Source organism: Tetrao urogallus (assembly GCF_951394365.1).
Source record: "Tetrao urogallus genome assembly, chromosome: 1".
Classification (NCBI taxonomy): Eukaryota; Metazoa; Chordata; class Aves; order Galliformes; family Phasianidae; genus Tetrao; species Tetrao urogallus.
The window spans coordinates 151,054,452-151,073,327 of record NC_136813.1 but is presented as its reverse complement, the minus strand read 5'-3'; the positions used below and the strand labels follow the sequence as shown (position 1 = coordinate 151,073,327).

Sequence of the window (18,876 nt, the reverse complement as noted above, 5' to 3'; positions counted from 1 at the left end):
AACATTGACCCCAGTTCAGGGAAAGTTTTCACAGTGTAAAAGGCTAGCACATACCTCAGTTTCAATAACTGCAACATATAAACACTCTTAACATCAGAAAAGTCAGGGCATTAAGCAAACTAGCTACATAGAATATACAGCTTGTTTGCTTGTTTTTATATACATTTCAGTAACACACGGGAAACAAGTAAATGAATCATCAAATTAGCTAAAAAAATAGCTTAAAAAAGCCATTTTGCTGAAAATACCAGTATATTGACTTAATTGACTATATTGAGGATTTCTTAAAATGTGATTACAGTTCAAAAGAAAGTAGCTCTGTACTAATAATTACATTTAAGTTATTACACTGACACAATGACTATGTTCCCATTTCTATGTTCACGAAGTAAGTTGCTTCAGTTTGGATCTTAGACGAAAGCATACTATTCACTATGTTTGAAAATAACTGGCCCTATACCATATAACTTTGTACAAATATTGAAAAGATGTGCTGCTTGGAGTTTAATAATTTGCGTAGTTGTAAATAATTAACAACTATAGTATGAAGCTGCACCTTAACTATCTAGAGTTGTGCCCAGTTTGGTATTTCTCAGTACAAGATTGTATGTTGACAGATACTGACATTCTGGGCAAATCCAGAGGGAGAAGAGCAAGACAGATAAGAGGCTGAAACACATGAAATTCAGGGAGAGGTTGAGAACCAGGTTTGCTCAGCTTCAAAGAAGGCAGGCCACATGGAGATCTCACTGCCACCTAAAATATCTAACGGGTGAAAAGTGGAGAAGATTGAGCCAAAAATTTATGAGAAAATCACTGTGACAGAATTAGGGACAACAGATAAACTGGAACATGGGAAACTCTAGCTACATATTATGACAAATATTTTCACTAGTATAAGATCATAGCAAACTGCCTGGATGGGTGGCATGACCTTCGTTGTTACGCATACTCACAAAAGAACTGGACCAGGCCCTTCAGAACCTCATCCATATTAGCCTTGCTTTAAGGCAGGGGACAGATGAAATTACTTCAGATATCCTTTCCAATCTATCTGTACAGAAGGGAGGAAAAGGTATACTTCTCTGCTTCAACAAAACATTACACAGTTTGGTATAGACATCCATTCTCTCTGGAGATCGTTCAGGGATCTAGGGGAAACTCATCACAGATCCTACACAAGCTTTTCATTTGTTCTAGAGAAGTCTGTCTTTAAATACTTAAGACAGTGATTTGAAAAAAGGCTGGCTATCACCAGTGGCCCAGGGAATTGCCAAAATGTTGTGTAAATTCTCCTTAGGGCCCTGCCATTGAATCACAGAATTGCTCAGGTTGGAAAAGACCTTTAAGATCATTGAATCCAACCACAACCCATCCGTACTACCTTAACTCTAACAACCCTCCACTAAATCATGTCCCTGAGCACCACATCCAAATGGTTTTTAAACACATCCAAGGATGCTGACTCAACCACCTCCTTGGGAAGCCTATTGCAGTGCTTAACAACCCTCTCTGTAAATAAGTTTTTCCTGATATCCAACCTAAACCTCCAATTGCACTGATCAAGAATCTTTAAGGATACGTAAGTACAGAGTGTATTTTTTCCTCTCTAAATAAACCAGAATGGATGCAGAATTGCTTAAGCTAAATAAAAATGACTGAGAAAGAATAAAGTAGGTAAACGCCGGTCTTTTGTAAGATAATCTGATAACCTGATCTAAGAACTTCAATTATCAGAAGAGCAAGAGCCTAGAAAAGAGTTCTTCCAGTGAATGTAGGACCAAAAACCACAAGTGGATTTGATACGTCTTGACAAGTTTCCAAAGAAAATAGTATACAGTTATATTATCTTTGATAATCAGTAGGAAAAGAGTAATCCAGAGGTTCAGCATGATGTTGTTGGAGGTAACACATCAGGGAAGAAAATGAGCTTCATTAGAGGCTGATGACGTCTTCCAATACACAGATACACAAACACAGTACCATTCACACGATGCCAAATAGTATCCAGGAGGGAGAGCTAGCAGTGAAGGTGGGATGGGAAGAAATCCAGTATCTCCCTTCTGCATTTGACTTTTAGAAAGAAAACATGAAGGCTCTACATACTAGAAATCGAGATAGCTTCAGATGAAAGCAACCAAGAGATTGGATGGTTCACCCAATGAAGAAATAGGTAATCATTCCACAAACATCAAATGTAGGTAAGGTACACAGATGCTGAACGGAATGATAACTCAAAAGGTAAGATGACATACAGCAGGGAGGACCAGATAAGGTTGCCAGAGTTTTGCAAAGTATTACTTACTGTGCTGGAGGGGAAAGTTAGCTGAAGAAAAAATACGGAAGATAAAGCAGTTGTCCTTATGTCTGTAGTCTGAATTGCAAGGATGCAGAAACAACACTAGATAGACAAAATATGCAGACTGAATACTGAGATGCAGAAAGGTGGGAACCAATGCTGAATAGGAGATGAAGATAATGCAAAAACAAAAACATAGTGATTACTGTCTGTCAAAAGAGATGAATATGAATTTTGAAGCAACATTTTTGTAATAAAAAAAGGTAAAGCCAACTATACTGAAATGAAGAGAATGCTGTCAGTAGCGAGTCAAGTTAATCCCAGAATGAGTTCTGGGCATAAAATTTTATAAACTGCTTTCCTATTAAATGGATTAAGGAAGGAGATTAAATGATTGGTAGATTTATAGGTACATAACAAAGAATTACAGTGCAGCTGTACATTTGGATTCTGTGATCAGTATCAAAAACAGGAAGTAGTAAACAAGGCATATTTTGAATTGACAATCAATAAATTTTATCCACTGCAATCCTTAATCTGTCAAGCCTCCTAAAGAGACATCTGTGAGTCCGCAAATTACTTTTGACTGAAATTATCTCAGAGATCCATACTGTATTGTGAAAACATAACACATCAACTACAGCAACTTAAAATATATGGAGCTACAGGGCTGTTCCAAAAGTAATGCCTCCTATTTTTTTATATTGACCCACAACATCAGAGGTGAATGTTGGTGGTATAGCATTAGAGGTTGAATCTTCCCACCAATATTCCGTAACGTTTTGTTGCCATATGACAGATGGCAGAAGAAGGGCAGTCTGACAAAGTCATATCTGACACAGAAGTATGTCTGAAGCAGAGCTGTGTCACTGAATTCCTCAACGCAGAAAAAATTGCACCCATTGACACTCATCCACGCTTGCTAAATTTTTATGGAGACCAAACAGTGGATGTGAGCACAGTGAGGCAGTGGGTGGTGTGTTTCAACAGTGGCAACAGCGACATGAAAGACAAGCCTCATTCTGGATGGCCATGCACAGCTGTCACACCATAAAATGAAGAGCGTGTCAACCAGCTCATCCATGTGAATTGCCTAATGCTGGTGACTACGTTGAAAAATAGTGTTTTGTAGCTGAGAATCTGCTTTATCAAATAGTGTCATTGTGCTCTTTGTATCTATTGTGGTTTCCACAGAAATAAATAAAAGGCATTACTTTTGGAGTGACCTGAATGCCATCTCTCACATTGAATTATTACGTTTATTTGTTTTTGAAGGAAAGGTTTATTTTAGGATGTGAACTTCTATCATGATTTTCACTGAACGACCTTAAAGCATTTTATAAACTATCCTCACAACGTGCCTTTTTGTAAAGCATTCACAGCAAAGGAAAACAACAGAAACCACACCTGCTGCCCACTCATATGTATTGACCCCTCAGCTACACAAATTCTTGTTATGGTAATTAAAATTGCTCAAGATACAAATCATACCTTCCCATGAACAGATTCAGAACGAAAAGATGTTTTCATTTAAATTCTAGAATAGTACATCTTCTAGGACTTCAAACTAGAAGAGCATATTTCTACTCCCACATGCAAAACTATGGTTAAAACATTTCATCCTTCTCCTCCCACATGCTCTAACAATGTCATATGAAAAGCTAACACTAGAAGGAACTAATTCTATGTTTCTCTCCTAAAATGTTGCTTTTTTTTCTCCTCTGGAAAAACTGGAATTTCTACTGGATTCTCATCAGTGAGGCAACTACTCTATGTTTCTCATTATTTGAAGCTCAGGACAGCTACAAAAATTGTCTAAGAAAAAGCCAGAGATTTTAACAGCAATATCTAGATAGAATTAAGATGGGCTTCTAATTAGAATTTCTGCTTAGAACATTAATGAAATTACTAGTATAATGTGGAAGCTTCACTATTACACCATCTTCTGGTTAGCCTTGGGAACTGTGAAAAAAAAAAAAGCTTACATTGAGAAGGTGGAATACTGAGCTCTGAACAATCAACAACTTATTAAAAATGCACTTTATTCATACAAAAAAAAAAAAAAAAAAATCAGTAACATCTTTAGTTAAGGCTAAGCTAGCTAAGCAGTATTATTTTTTCCTTTCTTTCTTTTTTTCTTTCATTCTGGCTCAGAAGGCAACTTACCAGAGTACCAAAAGATGGAGAGGAACTAATCTCTACAACAGGTGGGTCAACTGTTTGTGTATCAGCCACATCAAACGTAGGGTTGACCTGTTGAAAATTAATTACAGTCTTCATTATTTCCAGCAGTACAAGAAGGGAAATAAGACTGAAAGCTTCAGTGAGGAATTGCTATTCGCCACAAGCTGAAAATAAGCCTTAAGAATAAAGGAAGGATGCTGATCCACAACAATATAAAACGCAATCATATAGTACAGAAACAGAATCCAGACATGCATTTATTAAAGATGTCATTTATATTTTATAAACATCTGTTTCCTCAAAACTAGCTCAAACATTCTTAGCTTAAGCAATAGCAGATTTAGTTTCATGATAAATCAAGAAAAATTTAGTCAAAAATACCAGCTTGACATAGATTTACCATGATCAGCTACCTCAAAATCATCCAACATAAAAAAAAAAAAAAAGTGACCAATGCTGCTGCTGAAAACTGAACAATAGGAATTATTCATAAAAATTCCAAACTGCACAACTCATTTGAAAGTGTTTTTGCAAGTTTTGACATGTGCTACTGCTAAGTTATACTGCTTTCTTTTTAATTGACACAGACACTTAAGAATCTATACTGTATCAAAACATGTTCCATAGAGCAATGAACCATTTTAGGCAGCTGAATCAGTGTTAGTTCTGTAGCACAGGGTAGAAATAGAGTGAAGCTAGTCTTATATGGAATACCAAGTTAACGCTGCCAGTAGGTTTTCAGTTCTGGAGCTAGTTTATGTTCTCCGTAACTACAAATAAAGAAACTATAGAAAGCTTTAGCTGTCATATGTTTGCATCACCCATGCTGTCTGCTCTAGTTTGTCCATGGTTCTCCAAATTGTTCCCACTTCACTACAGCTGAAACATACAGACTTAAGAATTATTCTGCAGATTTTTACTTCACCAAAACAGAAACTTGCAGCATGTACACTGCTAGTATACTTACAGCATTCACACTATAACTTACCTTCATGATTACCATAGTTAAAAAACCTTATAGTTCAGCACCACATAGCTAAAAACCTGCACCATATTAATACAGGATACTCTCTTTGCCCTCGGATAATCTTTTCATATATGGAAAAATTAGTAAACATATGCATTATAAGAAGGCACAAAGGCCAAATATTTTGTTGGCCAGAAATTGTGCTGCCAGTTATGGAGATTTACAGCCCAATGCATCCAGCTTCTTGTGCTAAATATGTTAAGTGAAAAGGAAGCTCGTTTATTTTGTATAGACTGAAATAAAGAAGGACTAGATGACTTTCAAAACACCATGAAGTCTGGTGTAGCAAAGAGAAATGAATTTTCCCTTTTTCAACTTTTTATCAGTAGACCAACAGCAGCCTTAGCAGAGGTGGCATTAATTCTATCTATTTCATTCTAAAGTGGATAAAAATCAAACAAGAAAAGAAACAAAAAATGTTCATCTTTCATAAGAAGACATTGATGCTAAATAAAAAGATAGCAAATTGATTATTAATTTATCAGTTAAAAGATAAAGTTCTAAATGACTCATGCAAAACATTTCCTAGAAAAGTGATATAGCTAGCTGTTAAATAATCTCTCCAAACATACAGAAAAAATTTTGCTTTGAGCTTGATTAACCCTTGTTTTTTTCATAGACTGGAATTCTCAAGGCAAACAAGCAGTAGCCATATATTCTTATTTCTACTGCCATCTAGTGTACATGTGGATTTCAAACATCTGTGAAAATATCTGCAACTGAAAGTACACTGACATTTTAATGAGAAACTAAATTAACATTAGATTATCATGCTGAAGATAGAAACTCCACATATCTTTAAAAAAAGATAGCATTGGGATTTTAACATGTTAATGGACATTTCACTTTCTATAATTGCCACCAAGTGGAACGCATCTCCCGGAATACTGCACTAAAACTGTGCTACTGATTGAACACACTATTTTCAAATACCCTCAAAAGCTCCTTAGCTCAAAAAGGAGACAGTGACTGGGGTTCACCTCATTTTAAACTTAGACATACTGTTGTATTTGAACTGGTCATCCAAGATTACCTCTATGGTCAATGGAGAAAAGTGAGCACTTCAAGTCACTTACTTTTATTTCCGAATTGTCTGAATAATTGCAATGGTCACAAGCTTTAGAAAAGTGAAGCAGATCCTAGTGTATTGTTTCCTGAATAATCAAGAATTGCATAGATGCAGGGCAACTGAACAACAGCCATAAAGATTTGTAAGTCAAGAATATGAATTTCAAAGCTGTGTCTTAAAATTCAGACCACTACACTCCCTGGGAGCAGCTAACCCAGAAGCCTGTAAAATGCTACAAATGTTACAACCATGCAGAAATGCAGACAATAGGTTAAACTAAATCCATCAAAACAGGCTTGTAAATAATTTCCTGACATTCAAATATCAGATTTCCCTTATCTGCTCTTTTAGTGAAGATAACTAGGTGCTTGTGAACCTTAGTTTGTCTGTAGCCTGAATTCAACACTTTTCCAGATCTCCTTGATTGCCTGGAATCAAGGAGGAAGATTGCTTTAGTAAATACGCATTCATTTGCTAAGCATTTGAGTAGTCTGGAAAAATCAACTTGAAAAGAACTCAACCAAACCCTGAAACTATATATATTAACCTGTGTTCTTAGCATTTAAGTGCTTTAAAGTGTATGCAATTTGAACAGATCCTGAAGCAAACTGCTAATGCAGGAAGGGTAGTTTAAATGATGGTAAATGCTGTGGCTGAGTTGGTTCAAACACTGACCCTTGATACTGAAGGCTGCTACAAACAGGACTTACACTTCATTCATTGACCTTGCAATGATATATCATTGTCCATGAGAGAAGTTTATTTATCAAACTGTCATACAAAAAAATTACCCTGCTCTTACTCTGACCATGATCAGAAAGTCTCACATCTAACTTGACAACAAACCAGATAAGTGAGAATACTTAGTGATGGATTCTTTTGGGGTTCCTGACCTCCACCAAAATATTTTCAATCTTTATAATACTCAGATTGAACATCTGTGCTTTCTACAAGGGTGTAGTAGTACTGTCTTCATGCTCAGGCCCATTCAATAGGGAAAGGCAAACATGCCCGCAGAGGCACACAGTGGCACCTCTCAGTGTCAAGTTCAAATCTTTGAAAAGTCAGAGAAGGAAACAAATACCATAGCAGCATTCTATTTGAATAAAAAACAGATAATGGTGAATTTGTATAGGACCCTATTAGTAATGACAGAAGTCAAATAATTAATGGATCTATATACTGGATTCAACTTTTGGACAGTAGAGACATCTGGAGAATATCAAAGATATAAAAATGTACGTAATCGTCACCAAGCAGATTTACCAAAGGCAGTCACAAACATATCCATGGCGATTTATGCACAAACATTTGTCTTGTCTATAGCACTGTAGTGTTCACCTATTTAGCTTAACTATCAGACAACCTGACAACAGGATTTTCCAAACTGGCAGTATTCAATATACCATTTTGGTTCCCCAACTCCCAGTACTTCTAAAGCTTCCTAATACAAGACTTGACAGCAAAGCATCTGCAGAACAAGGTGCAGGAAATCAGACTACATGGACCTACTATGTCATAATGACACGAAAGAACTCCACTGTCCTAGAAAAGCTTGATACGTTTTCAGATCAATAACGAGATCTTCTCACAACATCTAAAGGTTTTGGAAAGAGTGGCAACTTGTGACAATCTAGTTTCTGAATATCAGTAACAATGCTACTTTGTGTGCTCACTGAAGATTCAGATATCTTCTGCAACAGTTTGGTATGGTACTTCAGTAGAAATCAGACTACCTGTCTGCATTTTTTTTCTAATTAGAAGGATACAGACCTACACAAGAAACGTGAAAGGAATTCTATAGGATTATTTGCCAGTATCAACTAGCCTAGTAATGTTAATATGAATTTGTAAGCTATGATTGCTTCCAAAATATCGTACACAGCAACAAAAAGTTTTCCAGTACATACAGACTACATTTAACTATAAATGTTACACAGATGGTGTTTATAAGTAAGTTTCCAGTTTCCTATATTGGAGCACTTATTACACTCACCTCAACTGACTGAAGCTTTTCATCATGGAGATGAGGTGATCTTGGGTAAATATCAAGAAGATGAGGAGGGTCATCAGTCTGTATTCTTCTAATGTGGTGTTTAAGAACTTCTTTATAATCAAATGAATCAAAGTTGGTTTTCCATAATAATACCTGTAAAAAAGCCACTATGTCAGCAAATAACTATTTTGAGTCTACTCACTGATACTTGTTAGCATCAATAGATCATAACATCAGAACAAGCCTGGTCTATTCTACAATACAGACACTTCTGCATAGCATCTCTTTCATGTAACAAAATAATTGGAAATGTAAGTCATTTAATTAAATTTAGCATAAGTTTCGTGATTTCTGTCTTTAAATACTTGTCTTTAAATAAATGTCTTTAAATACTGAGAAAAATTAATAAAAAGAAGTTCATAACACTTAGCAGAAGATGGCAATTTCCAGAAGACCAATGTTGATTTCTTCTAGTTATCCTCTGAATTAGAAAAAAAAAAAAAAAAAGAGATTGGAGCATGGTCTACTCTGCATGGTCTGACTTAAAAATCACTCGCTTGTAAGAGCAAGAGTATTTACAGCAAATATTAAAAATGCTTTTTAGAAAAAAAGCAAAAATATGTAAACATCAGAAAGGTCAAACGTATAAGCAGAAATTCCAGTAAGACTAAATCATACTTCTAGTATAATCTAAAGTAGATGGATTGTTACAAGCTCATTTCAAGTTCAACATCTTCCACTGATCGCTTAGAGCAGTACTGAAAGGCCACAGTGAGGTCTCCCCAGAGCCTTCCTTTCTCCAGGCTGAACAAGCCCAGCTCCCTCAACTTTTCTTTATAAATAACCCAGCCCTTTGATCATCTTCCCTGCCCTCCTATGAACCTGTTCCAACAGGTCCACACCTTTCTTGTGCCAGGGGCCACTGACTTGGATGCAGTACTCCATGTGGGGCCTCAGAAAGGCAGAGAAGAGAGGAGCAACCACCTCCCTCACCCTACTGGCTGCTCTTTTGATGCAGCCTGGGATGCAGTTGGCCTTCCAGGCTGCAAGAGCACATTGCTGGCTCATGTCCAACTTTTCATCCACCAGAACCCACAAGTCCTTCACAAGACTGATCTCAAGAAGTTCTCTTCCCAGTCTGCACCCATATCTGGGGTTGCCCAGACCCAACCCCTTGCAATTGGCCTTGTTGAACCTCATTCAGTTCATGTGGGCCTAGTTTTCAAGTCTGTCCAGGTTTCTCCAGATGGCATCCCTTCCTGCTATTGCATCAACTGTACCATTCAGTTTGGTATCATCAGCAAACCTGCTGAGGATGCACTGAATCCCACTAATCTAGATTGTTGATAAAGATATTTAACGGTACTGGTCCCAAGAAAGACCCCTGGGGGAAACCACTCATCACCAGCCTTCACTTGGACACAGTGCAATGCTCTGGCTGTGATCATCCATCCAATTCCTTATTGAGGTTGTTAGGCTCCAAGAAAGTGCTCATAAGAATAAGGACAATTCAGGATTCCTTAAGAATCAAAATTTTCTTCGGACAGCCAAAAAAATCTCATATGAAAATTTCAATAAAGAAAATAAAAGATTATACTAGTGGCTCAAGGAATACATTTTGAATGCTTTCAAGTCATTTCTAGAAAGGGTGCTGCCTGAAACATCAAGCGAAAACAAAGTAGTGACTTTAAAAGAAGAGAAAAACAAATTGAGTGTGTATGAATTAATATTATTTGCAAAAAACCTATTTGGCACTGAACTGCAACAATTACAAACCATTTCGTTACTGTAAATCAAATGACCTGGAGAGAAATGCCTGTTATCTCCTTCTCATAATATCCAATCCAACATAGTTAAGCTTAAGTTTTTAAATAACATATTTACCACTTTTCTACCCAAATTTAACTTTAGGATAACACATTCTTAGACAAAATGCCAAGAATGTCACCATACTCTAATTAACATTAACTGTAGCAAACATTGAGAAGACATTTAATTTCAAAAGACTGCACTACAAACCTGACCATCTGCTCCACCTGAGGCAAATTTTTCACCACCTTTTGAAAAGGCCACAGAAAGGACAGGTCCCTGAAGGAAAAAACAAAATAGCAGAGTAAAATGCTATGACTGTAGTCATAGTATTTTAACACACAGAAAAAGGAAAAAAAAAAATCATAGTTATTTAATATTAAAAAAAAACAATTTCAATAATAAAGGAGCAAATTAGCTATAAAAATTTTTGCATGATTTGACGGATGCATTATAGTTGCACATCTTGGTAAGATGCTTCATTTTGATTACTACAATAGATACTGAAAAAAAAAGGTGACACTTTCCATAGATTTTATGTGGAATTAAACAAACAAACAAAAAATCAAATATATATGACATTTCTCAAGAGAAAGTGTTTGAGAGATTCATTATCAAACTTAAGATTTCTTCTGCATGAGGAGGAAAAGGATAAAAAAAAAAATCTATCGTTCTTCACAAAAAAATATCTTTCATAAGCTTCCCCCTAAGGAGAGCACTGTTTTTCAGTAGACAAAAGCCTAAAGTTCCAAATAATTAACTCTCCAAAATGAATTATTAATTCATAACACAAACCATTATTCAGTGTTAAGCATGCACACAATACTGACAGATGAATTGCACAGCTGTAGCCAAAACTGATGTGCTTCCTTACACACTTGTAGAAAGGTGTACTAACATAACACTTTGCCATTCACTGAAATTTAATCTTCAATTATGACAAGACATTGCAAATGTTACTTCCACTTTAAAAAAAGAAAGAGAAACTTATTAAAATCTCTACTTTAATAGGTTTATGGTGTATACCTTGTGTCCATGAAGCGTGTAAATAAGCCTTCCTTCTAAGAGGTCCAGAATCTTAAGGGTACCATCACTAGAAGCCGTGATGAGATAGTTACCAGAAGGATGGAACGATACACAGTTAACTTCTGCTCTGTGAACTAATATACAAAAGACAACATTCAAAGTCTATATAAGGAAATACACACAATTTCTGTGATCTTTTCTACTTCCCCACTCTAAAAGTAATGTTTGTTTAGAATAATCAGAATGCAGATTATGTTGAGGCTTTTTCTTTTTTTTTTTTTTAGGGTCACTGGGCTACAAAAAGATTATTTACAAAATGCCAGCATCATCTGTTTCTCTATTTTTTCCAATAAGGAATGAAATCACATATATCAAAGTAAATGACGTTTTGTAACAGAGTCCCACCCTTTCTAAAACACAACAAATGATGTTTTTACCTTTGTAATGCTGTAGCAGCTTGTTCATTCGAATATCCCACAGTTTCACAGTATGATTAGAACCTGCAGAAGCTATACATGTACCACTTGGGTTGAAATCTGCAAAATTTGGAAACCTAAATATAATTCATGAAAATAGACTGATTAATTGTTTTGGTAGAAATATTTGGGTTTTCTAATAAAGTATTGAGTATGTAAGAAATACCTTACTTGAGTTTCCAAACAACTTAAGCATGAGTGAACAAAATGTGCCTGATAAATCATGGACTCATTAAGGTTGATGATTCTGTACAATCTGTTTGTTGGTTGTTTTTTTTTTTTTTGTTATTTGTTGTATTATTTTTTTTTAAGGACAGTTTACTGACTCAGATATCCACAACTGATACTGGTGTACAAAGTTCCTAGAAGAAAATGCTACAAAATCTATTCCTGACCATAATGGCATTGATAAACACAAGAATCAAGAGTTTTTAAGTAGGAAGTAAAATAAATGTCTCCGTACCTAGATGTGGCAGATCACTGAAGCTAACAAAATACGATCCTCTTCTACAGCAAGTAGAGAATTCTTAAAATTCCAATATTAAATAGCATTATTTAGGAAAATTAATTATTTTAGCTTATGTGGCTGACAGAAGAACTTACAACCTATCTTCAAATATAGCACACATTAACAAAACAAAACACAAATTTAATCTTATTAGAACTATACACTTACATTTTTTTTATAGCAACACTTACCCTCCATAATCTATGAAACTATCAATACATGTTTTATTTATTGTATCCCAGATCTTCACAGATTTGTCCTCACTGCAAGATGCTATTAGTCTTCCATCAGGTGAAAATCTGGAACGTGTATAGAAATTGGAAATGTACAGATTGTTAGTCTGAGAAGTATCAGTCACTTTGTATTCTAGACATAAGCAGCAAAACACCAGAACCTGATAAGTCTACCCAGAAGTAAAATGTATAGCATTCAAACAACATTTGAATTTCTCATGTTTTTCAGGAAGTAATAAAACTGTAAACTTCCCTCTATACTTTTCTTTTCCAGACAACTACAATTAATACTAGACCCATAAGTGACGGAAAGAGAAAAAACCAACAGTAACAGCAGCCTAAGGTTGGCATTTCAGATACCAATGAGATAATTACAGAAAACTGTCACTTCTGACAGCTTCCATTTTTCTTTTCAAGGTTAGATACTTTGGAATTTTGTAGGGCCTCAGTGCTTTACAAGTATCATGTTTCTTCCCCAAGATGTTTAAAGTGGGCCTCTTAGCTGGAGATTTGCCATTAATATGGAAAGAAATTATGAAAGAACAATTTTTTTTTTTTTTGTCTTTGAAAATCTGCTCTGCCTTAAATGGGATGTTAATCTTAGCTTTCAGTACAAAGACTTTATTTTACCTTCTCCAATTCTGTAAATTTAACTCACTTTGACTCATGACCTTTTTTTATGCCATTATTGTTTGAAGAATAGTTAAGAAAATCACTGCCATGAAAAATGAAACTAAACATATGTGAATGCTGCAAAGTAAGCTGTTACCAGAGCACAGACATATACAGGATAGTGGAAGGAGACAGGACACTCAGTGATATACGACCTAAATCTCCTTTACTCAGTATCTAAGACCTAAATGCCCCTTAGAGTAAAAGGATTAAGAATCAGTGTCTGATATATGTGCACATATTAACACAAAGCAAACTTTCAGATTTTAATTTGGAGATAAATGCAAACTATGTGTGTGAGATATTGGCTTATTATAATTGTATTATTAGCGATAGATCAGCTTATACCATTCACAGATCTTTCCTCAATTAGTTCTGTTTTAGGAAATAAAGATCCTTTTCAAGGAGTTCTGAACACAGAATCCACCATGAAAGCCTCTTTGAGGAGAGTAAAACCAAAGCTTACTTGGCACAGCGAACCCAGTGAGTGTGTTGAAACAGTGAAAACAAAAGGCGCCGACGTTGAACGCTCCATATTTTTACTGATTTATCATTGGATGCTGAAACTAGAAGGTGGCCATCATGTGAGAAGCTTACGCTACGGACAGATGCTGTATGACCTTTCAGTACTGATGATTCACCATGACTGGAAAAAAAAATAAAAATAAAAATAAAAATAGGGTTAAAAAATGCAAAAAAAAAAAAAAAAAAAAAAAAAAAATTATCTACTTGGAAGACTACATCTCATCCAAACAGAAAAAAGCAATACACACTGGCTAAATCATTGCTGCCAATATTTTTTTGCCTTATTTGCAGATAAAATATTAGAATACAGGCTTATAAAGTGATCATATTTAAGATGACCAATATTTGGAAAATATTGCAACTATCAGATCCATTCTCCATGCAGTATTTGAAAAAGGATTTATTAAATATTTTGATACACTAATCTACAAAATGTTTAAGAGTTAAAATAACACCACTCTTCCCAAGATCATCCTGGATAGCTCATAATTACAGCTGCTTGAAAATAAGTCTAAGAAGACAAATCAATTATAATATTTTCTTTAAAAACACTTCTTGTTTCTTTCATCATTTGTCTCTCCAAAATGAGGTACAGCCATGCAGTTCTTATAAAAGAAATACACCCATTAAACTAGAAGTATATTACCACGTGTATTCCTGCACACTCATGAAATTATAATCTCTAAATTGCTAGACTATTTCCTGGAAGAAAAGTAAACAGTAAAGAATCACACTACCTGTGCTCTTCTGTATCTGTCAACACCCAGGCTGGGACATGAGAAGCAAACAGAAACATTTACCGTGAAAGGGCCCCAGTATTCACATTGCACTTTAAAGAAACATATAGCTAGCATCTCCCAATGACACTCACATGCAAGGAATCCACAGTCTGACAGTACGATCCTGGGAAGCTGAAGCAAGTAGCTGCCCCTCTGGTGAGAAATTCACACTGGTCACAGCATCCATGTGACCTCCAAATTTGTAAGCTCTGCATTGTTTCTTCAGCTTCCATATCATAAGACACCTATCCAAAGAAGAGGTAGCTGGCAAAAAATGATTAAAACATGTTAAAAGTCTGACAATTGTTATTTGAAAAATCAGACCATATGATTACAGATTTGAAATCACCATCAACTTGCTAGTTTGGGAGGGTATTAGGGGAGGGAGAATTTACTGGGTTTCAGTTGATAGATTGGTTTGCTTGGCCTCAACGCAAGCCTGGCAGCCAGAAACATCATCAACAGTTTATGGCAAGGATATGAAAAGACTAGGGAAGTAAAGGCAAATAATGCTTAACAGCTAGCTCTCCCACATATAGAGCAAGTAAGATGAACATTACACATATCATGAGTGTGGATCCAGATACTATGTTACCACATGCTAAGAACATCATTAAAAACAACAGAAACTTTTCAATGATATGTTCAGGAACTTTGTTCTCTGAGATGAATTTATTTTTTTTTGGAGCACCTACTACTTAACTCAGAAGAAACAGACAATCTTAAACTCAGGACAACATTTCTTATACTTCATATACCTAAACTGAGATGTATATCTAAAGAACGCGTACCTAAAGATGCCTGTGTATCTAAACAGATGCCTGTTTCAGGCACCAGGATAGCACTGGCAGCAATTGAAGAAATGAAGTCAGTTAACCTTACACAAAATACTAGACTCTGCAGCTTGGCTCAGAGATAGCATTTTCCTCCCAAAATGGCTTCTGCTAGAAGGTGTGGAACTAGATTTTCCCAATACCCATATCAGTAGGCGTAAATCTGACAGAAGCATAGGATATTTAGCCACACCCCCATTCCAACTTTTCTGATCTCTTTATTTCAAAGTAAGCTTTTGCTAAAGGTACTTGATTTTTATTTTTGTCTTTGATTCAGAAAAATGTGACCTAGAGCGGCATAAACAAGAAGGGAAATAAAATCAAAAATAAGCCACAATAAAATTTGAAGGAGTCATGTTGAAAACGTGGAACGTAGAAGGTGGATGTTTCCTAAAATTTAAAATGTACGAACTGCCAATTACCTATGGAACGTGAATAAGCACCTCACAGACTGCCGACAGACTTTCAAATACTAGCCTTCTTTGCTTCCAGTTCTAAAACTAAGGGAAATATTTTGAGAGATGACAGTATAATAAATTTAAAGCCTGGTTTCTTGCTACTTGCACTCTCACAGGATTATCTCAAGGCTAATGACACAAGCAGTGACATTCTTGCTTTCCTGGAACACCTACAAAAACCTTTCTTTCTCTTCCTTTGGATTCCCCACTGCCTGTGCTGAAACAGCATCCTCTCTCCATCCTTAGGGAGGTTTCTCTCTTCAACTCACCTCTTCATTACCAAGAAGTTTAAAGGCCATTTATTATCTCTGTTGCTGCAGTTCAAGCCCAGTTAACACCACTCCAGGGTCAGAAGAACGGAGGAGTTCAGAACTTGCACAGGAAAGGGTCAATAACTGGCAGACCAGATGCAGAATTCTTTTCCCGAGGCAACATGAATGCCTTCTTAAGGCAATTCGAGAAGCTTAAGCCCAGGGAAAGAAAATAAATCAAACCTTTGAACTTGGGCTGCAAAGGAAGTTAGGTCCCCTTACCAGGAATATGCCTCAGACCCATCCAAGGAAGCTGAAATCGACTTCAGAGTATGTGGTTAACACCTAAGCTTTTTGCTGTAAAGTCAAATATTTTATTTTAGGAAGGAGTTCACAGGGCAATATTGTCGTCAAAAGTAATTTCTATTATCAAATCTAATCTTTAAAAGTTGTAAACGCATTAAATGTGCATCAGAAATCACTTCCATCAAATTAACTCTTCTATTTCTCCTTATTTCACTATACAGGATTTTATCTCCTTTGTAACACTGCTTCTCCAATTTACTCAGGCACAGAACCTTAGGAATTGTTTCTTCACCTTTTGAAGTACTTTTCTTGTCTCAAGTTCACACTGTGTATACATTAAGCATGCAAAAGGAGAGGAGCAAGAGCCTTCCAACCCAGCTTATGTGGGGTCCGGCAGGGGGACAAACCAGACCTTGACTTTACCTCCTGCCAGCACTTTGCTAAATAAGCCAGTATCCTAATGCTTGGCTTCCTGTTATCATATCACCAGTACTTTGCCTACACAGATCTCCATGGCCAATTCAAAGCATCAGAAATAAAACAAACACAGGAGGTCCAGAGCAGTTTTTTGAGAGGAGCCACATAAGGGATCTGGGGCACATTCTCCTCCCAGAAATACAATGTAACCAGAAATCCATGTAGAGGAAAAAAACTAACCAATGCTCGCTGTAGCAATGATAATAACTGACCACCTGCAACGTGTAACTAGAAAGATGAAAGCTGAAAAACACTCTGGGGCTACTTCAATATGCAACTTGGTCCAGTTTATAAACTCAGGGCTTTCTGTACATACAGCCAAGTCTCAAATAGTGCTAGAAAATTCGTTTTTGTGGTCATGTGTCACAATAGAAGGGAATACCAAAGAACAGAGACCTGGATTAAATGCAAAGGTCAAGTTTACACACTGCTTTGTTCCTGTTCTCTAAACAAACACCTAGGCTTTCAATAAGCCAAGAAAAATGTTTAAGGTATTCTGCAATGAAATCAAGCTCTGCCTTTCCTATAGGACACACACGCTCAATTGCGATGAGGAATGTGATGTAAAAACATACAAACATGGTACAGCATACTGAAAGGAGAAATGAAAATAGGTGAACAGGCATGCTGAGGAACATATTGGGTCCATTCGCATATGCTGAGGTGTGATGTTAACAGGTGTATTCACGTGTGTGGCATGCACACCATACATGCTGAGCTGTGTGGTGTGAACATGCACCTTTAGGCACGTTGATGGATTTGGTATGCACACACGTGCTGAAATGTGTCTGCAGGGCTCAGCCACAACCCCGCATGCAGGCTCTCATATCATCAGCGCTACTGTTATAGAGACACTCTCAGTGCCCAACAGTATTGCCATCAGCCTGAAACCACACACAGTATCATTTAGACAGTCTGAGATGCAGGCATTCACTGCCAATTTGTCTTCACTATCCTTTACAAATCCTGTGGATACCTACAAGTGCTATCTCAAGTCCTCCTCACAATCAGTAAAATATTTCCTGAGAGGCTTCTGAGTATCCTCAAGGTCTTCCAGTATTGCCAAGAAGATGCTTTACCAAAATCACGTGTCCTGACTATAAGAATCAATCAGTGACAGTAAATTAATGATGGTCTTGCATTCTGATTTGCTGAAAGAACCGGGTGGTATTCACTGACATGCACCAAATGGGGCTGTGTGCATACATAGCCAGGGGAGAATACACCCAAAAGACAAAGATTCCAATTTATTCCTATACCAGTCTGATTCTTGAAAATATTTAAAAAAGTGGAGCAGTAAGACATATTTGCAGAAATATGAAAAAATACTTATTTGAAGCAGGATTGCAATTAGATTTTCTCAAGAGTTAAGCATTCTTGCAGATACAGCTCTACTTCCAGCAGTGTTGTCAAGTTTCATGATCTAGCTGGGTAAGAAATCTATTACAAGTTATATACATCTTTCATTAGCTTCATGGTTTGTTGGTTTTTAATTGTTTTTTGTTCTTTTTGAAGGATTTGTTCTGACTGCTGTGGTTGACCTCCTACGCAATGAGACAACTATTTGTTTGAGTTACAGGATATCAAGGAAGAAAATAAATATTTTGACTGGAAACTGATTGATGCTGAATCCATTACTTAGCTTGTTAAAAACTGAAGCATACTGCTCATTTTTATTTGACTTGCTTCTTTTTTAGCCTCTGAACTTGTAATGTATTTCTCTAGTGAGTGCACATAGAATAAATCCCCTTATACTTCCCCCCTACCTCTTAATCTACTTTTTCTGTTCAATTAAATATTATTAAATAAAATCAAAGTATTTATAACTATCACTATCAGTTACTGTTCATTTCAAATATGCTTATGACATTTAAAAATCCCCTCCAATTTTTCACATTAAAAGAATACTGGCAGGCAAAAAGGACACAAATTACCCTGATTCTCAGTC

The 18,876-nt window shown here is 36.3% G+C and overlaps 1 protein-coding gene across 1 annotated transcript in view; it reads right to left on the bottom strand.

Annotated features, from left to right (window-relative positions):
- The window catches only part of POC1B (POC1 centriolar protein B), a gene marked incomplete at both ends in the record, with an annotated part of 41,734 nt that overhangs the window by 12,290 nt on the left and 10,568 nt on the right, over positions 1 to 18,876 (bottom strand). The window contains 8 exons of the mRNA XM_079533087.1: positions 4,466 to 4,552; positions 8,576 to 8,728; positions 10,595 to 10,663; positions 11,411 to 11,544; positions 11,848 to 11,963; positions 12,586 to 12,693; positions 13,766 to 13,945; positions 14,696 to 14,867. Of these exons, the coding sequence (XP_079389213.1) occupies positions 4,466 to 4,552; positions 8,576 to 8,728; positions 10,595 to 10,663; positions 11,411 to 11,544; positions 11,848 to 11,963; positions 12,586 to 12,693; positions 13,766 to 13,945; positions 14,696 to 14,867 (1,019 nt within the window). The remainder of the gene's footprint in view (positions 1 to 4,465; positions 4,553 to 8,575; positions 8,729 to 10,594; positions 10,664 to 11,410; positions 11,545 to 11,847; positions 11,964 to 12,585; positions 12,694 to 13,765; positions 13,946 to 14,695; positions 14,868 to 18,876) is intronic.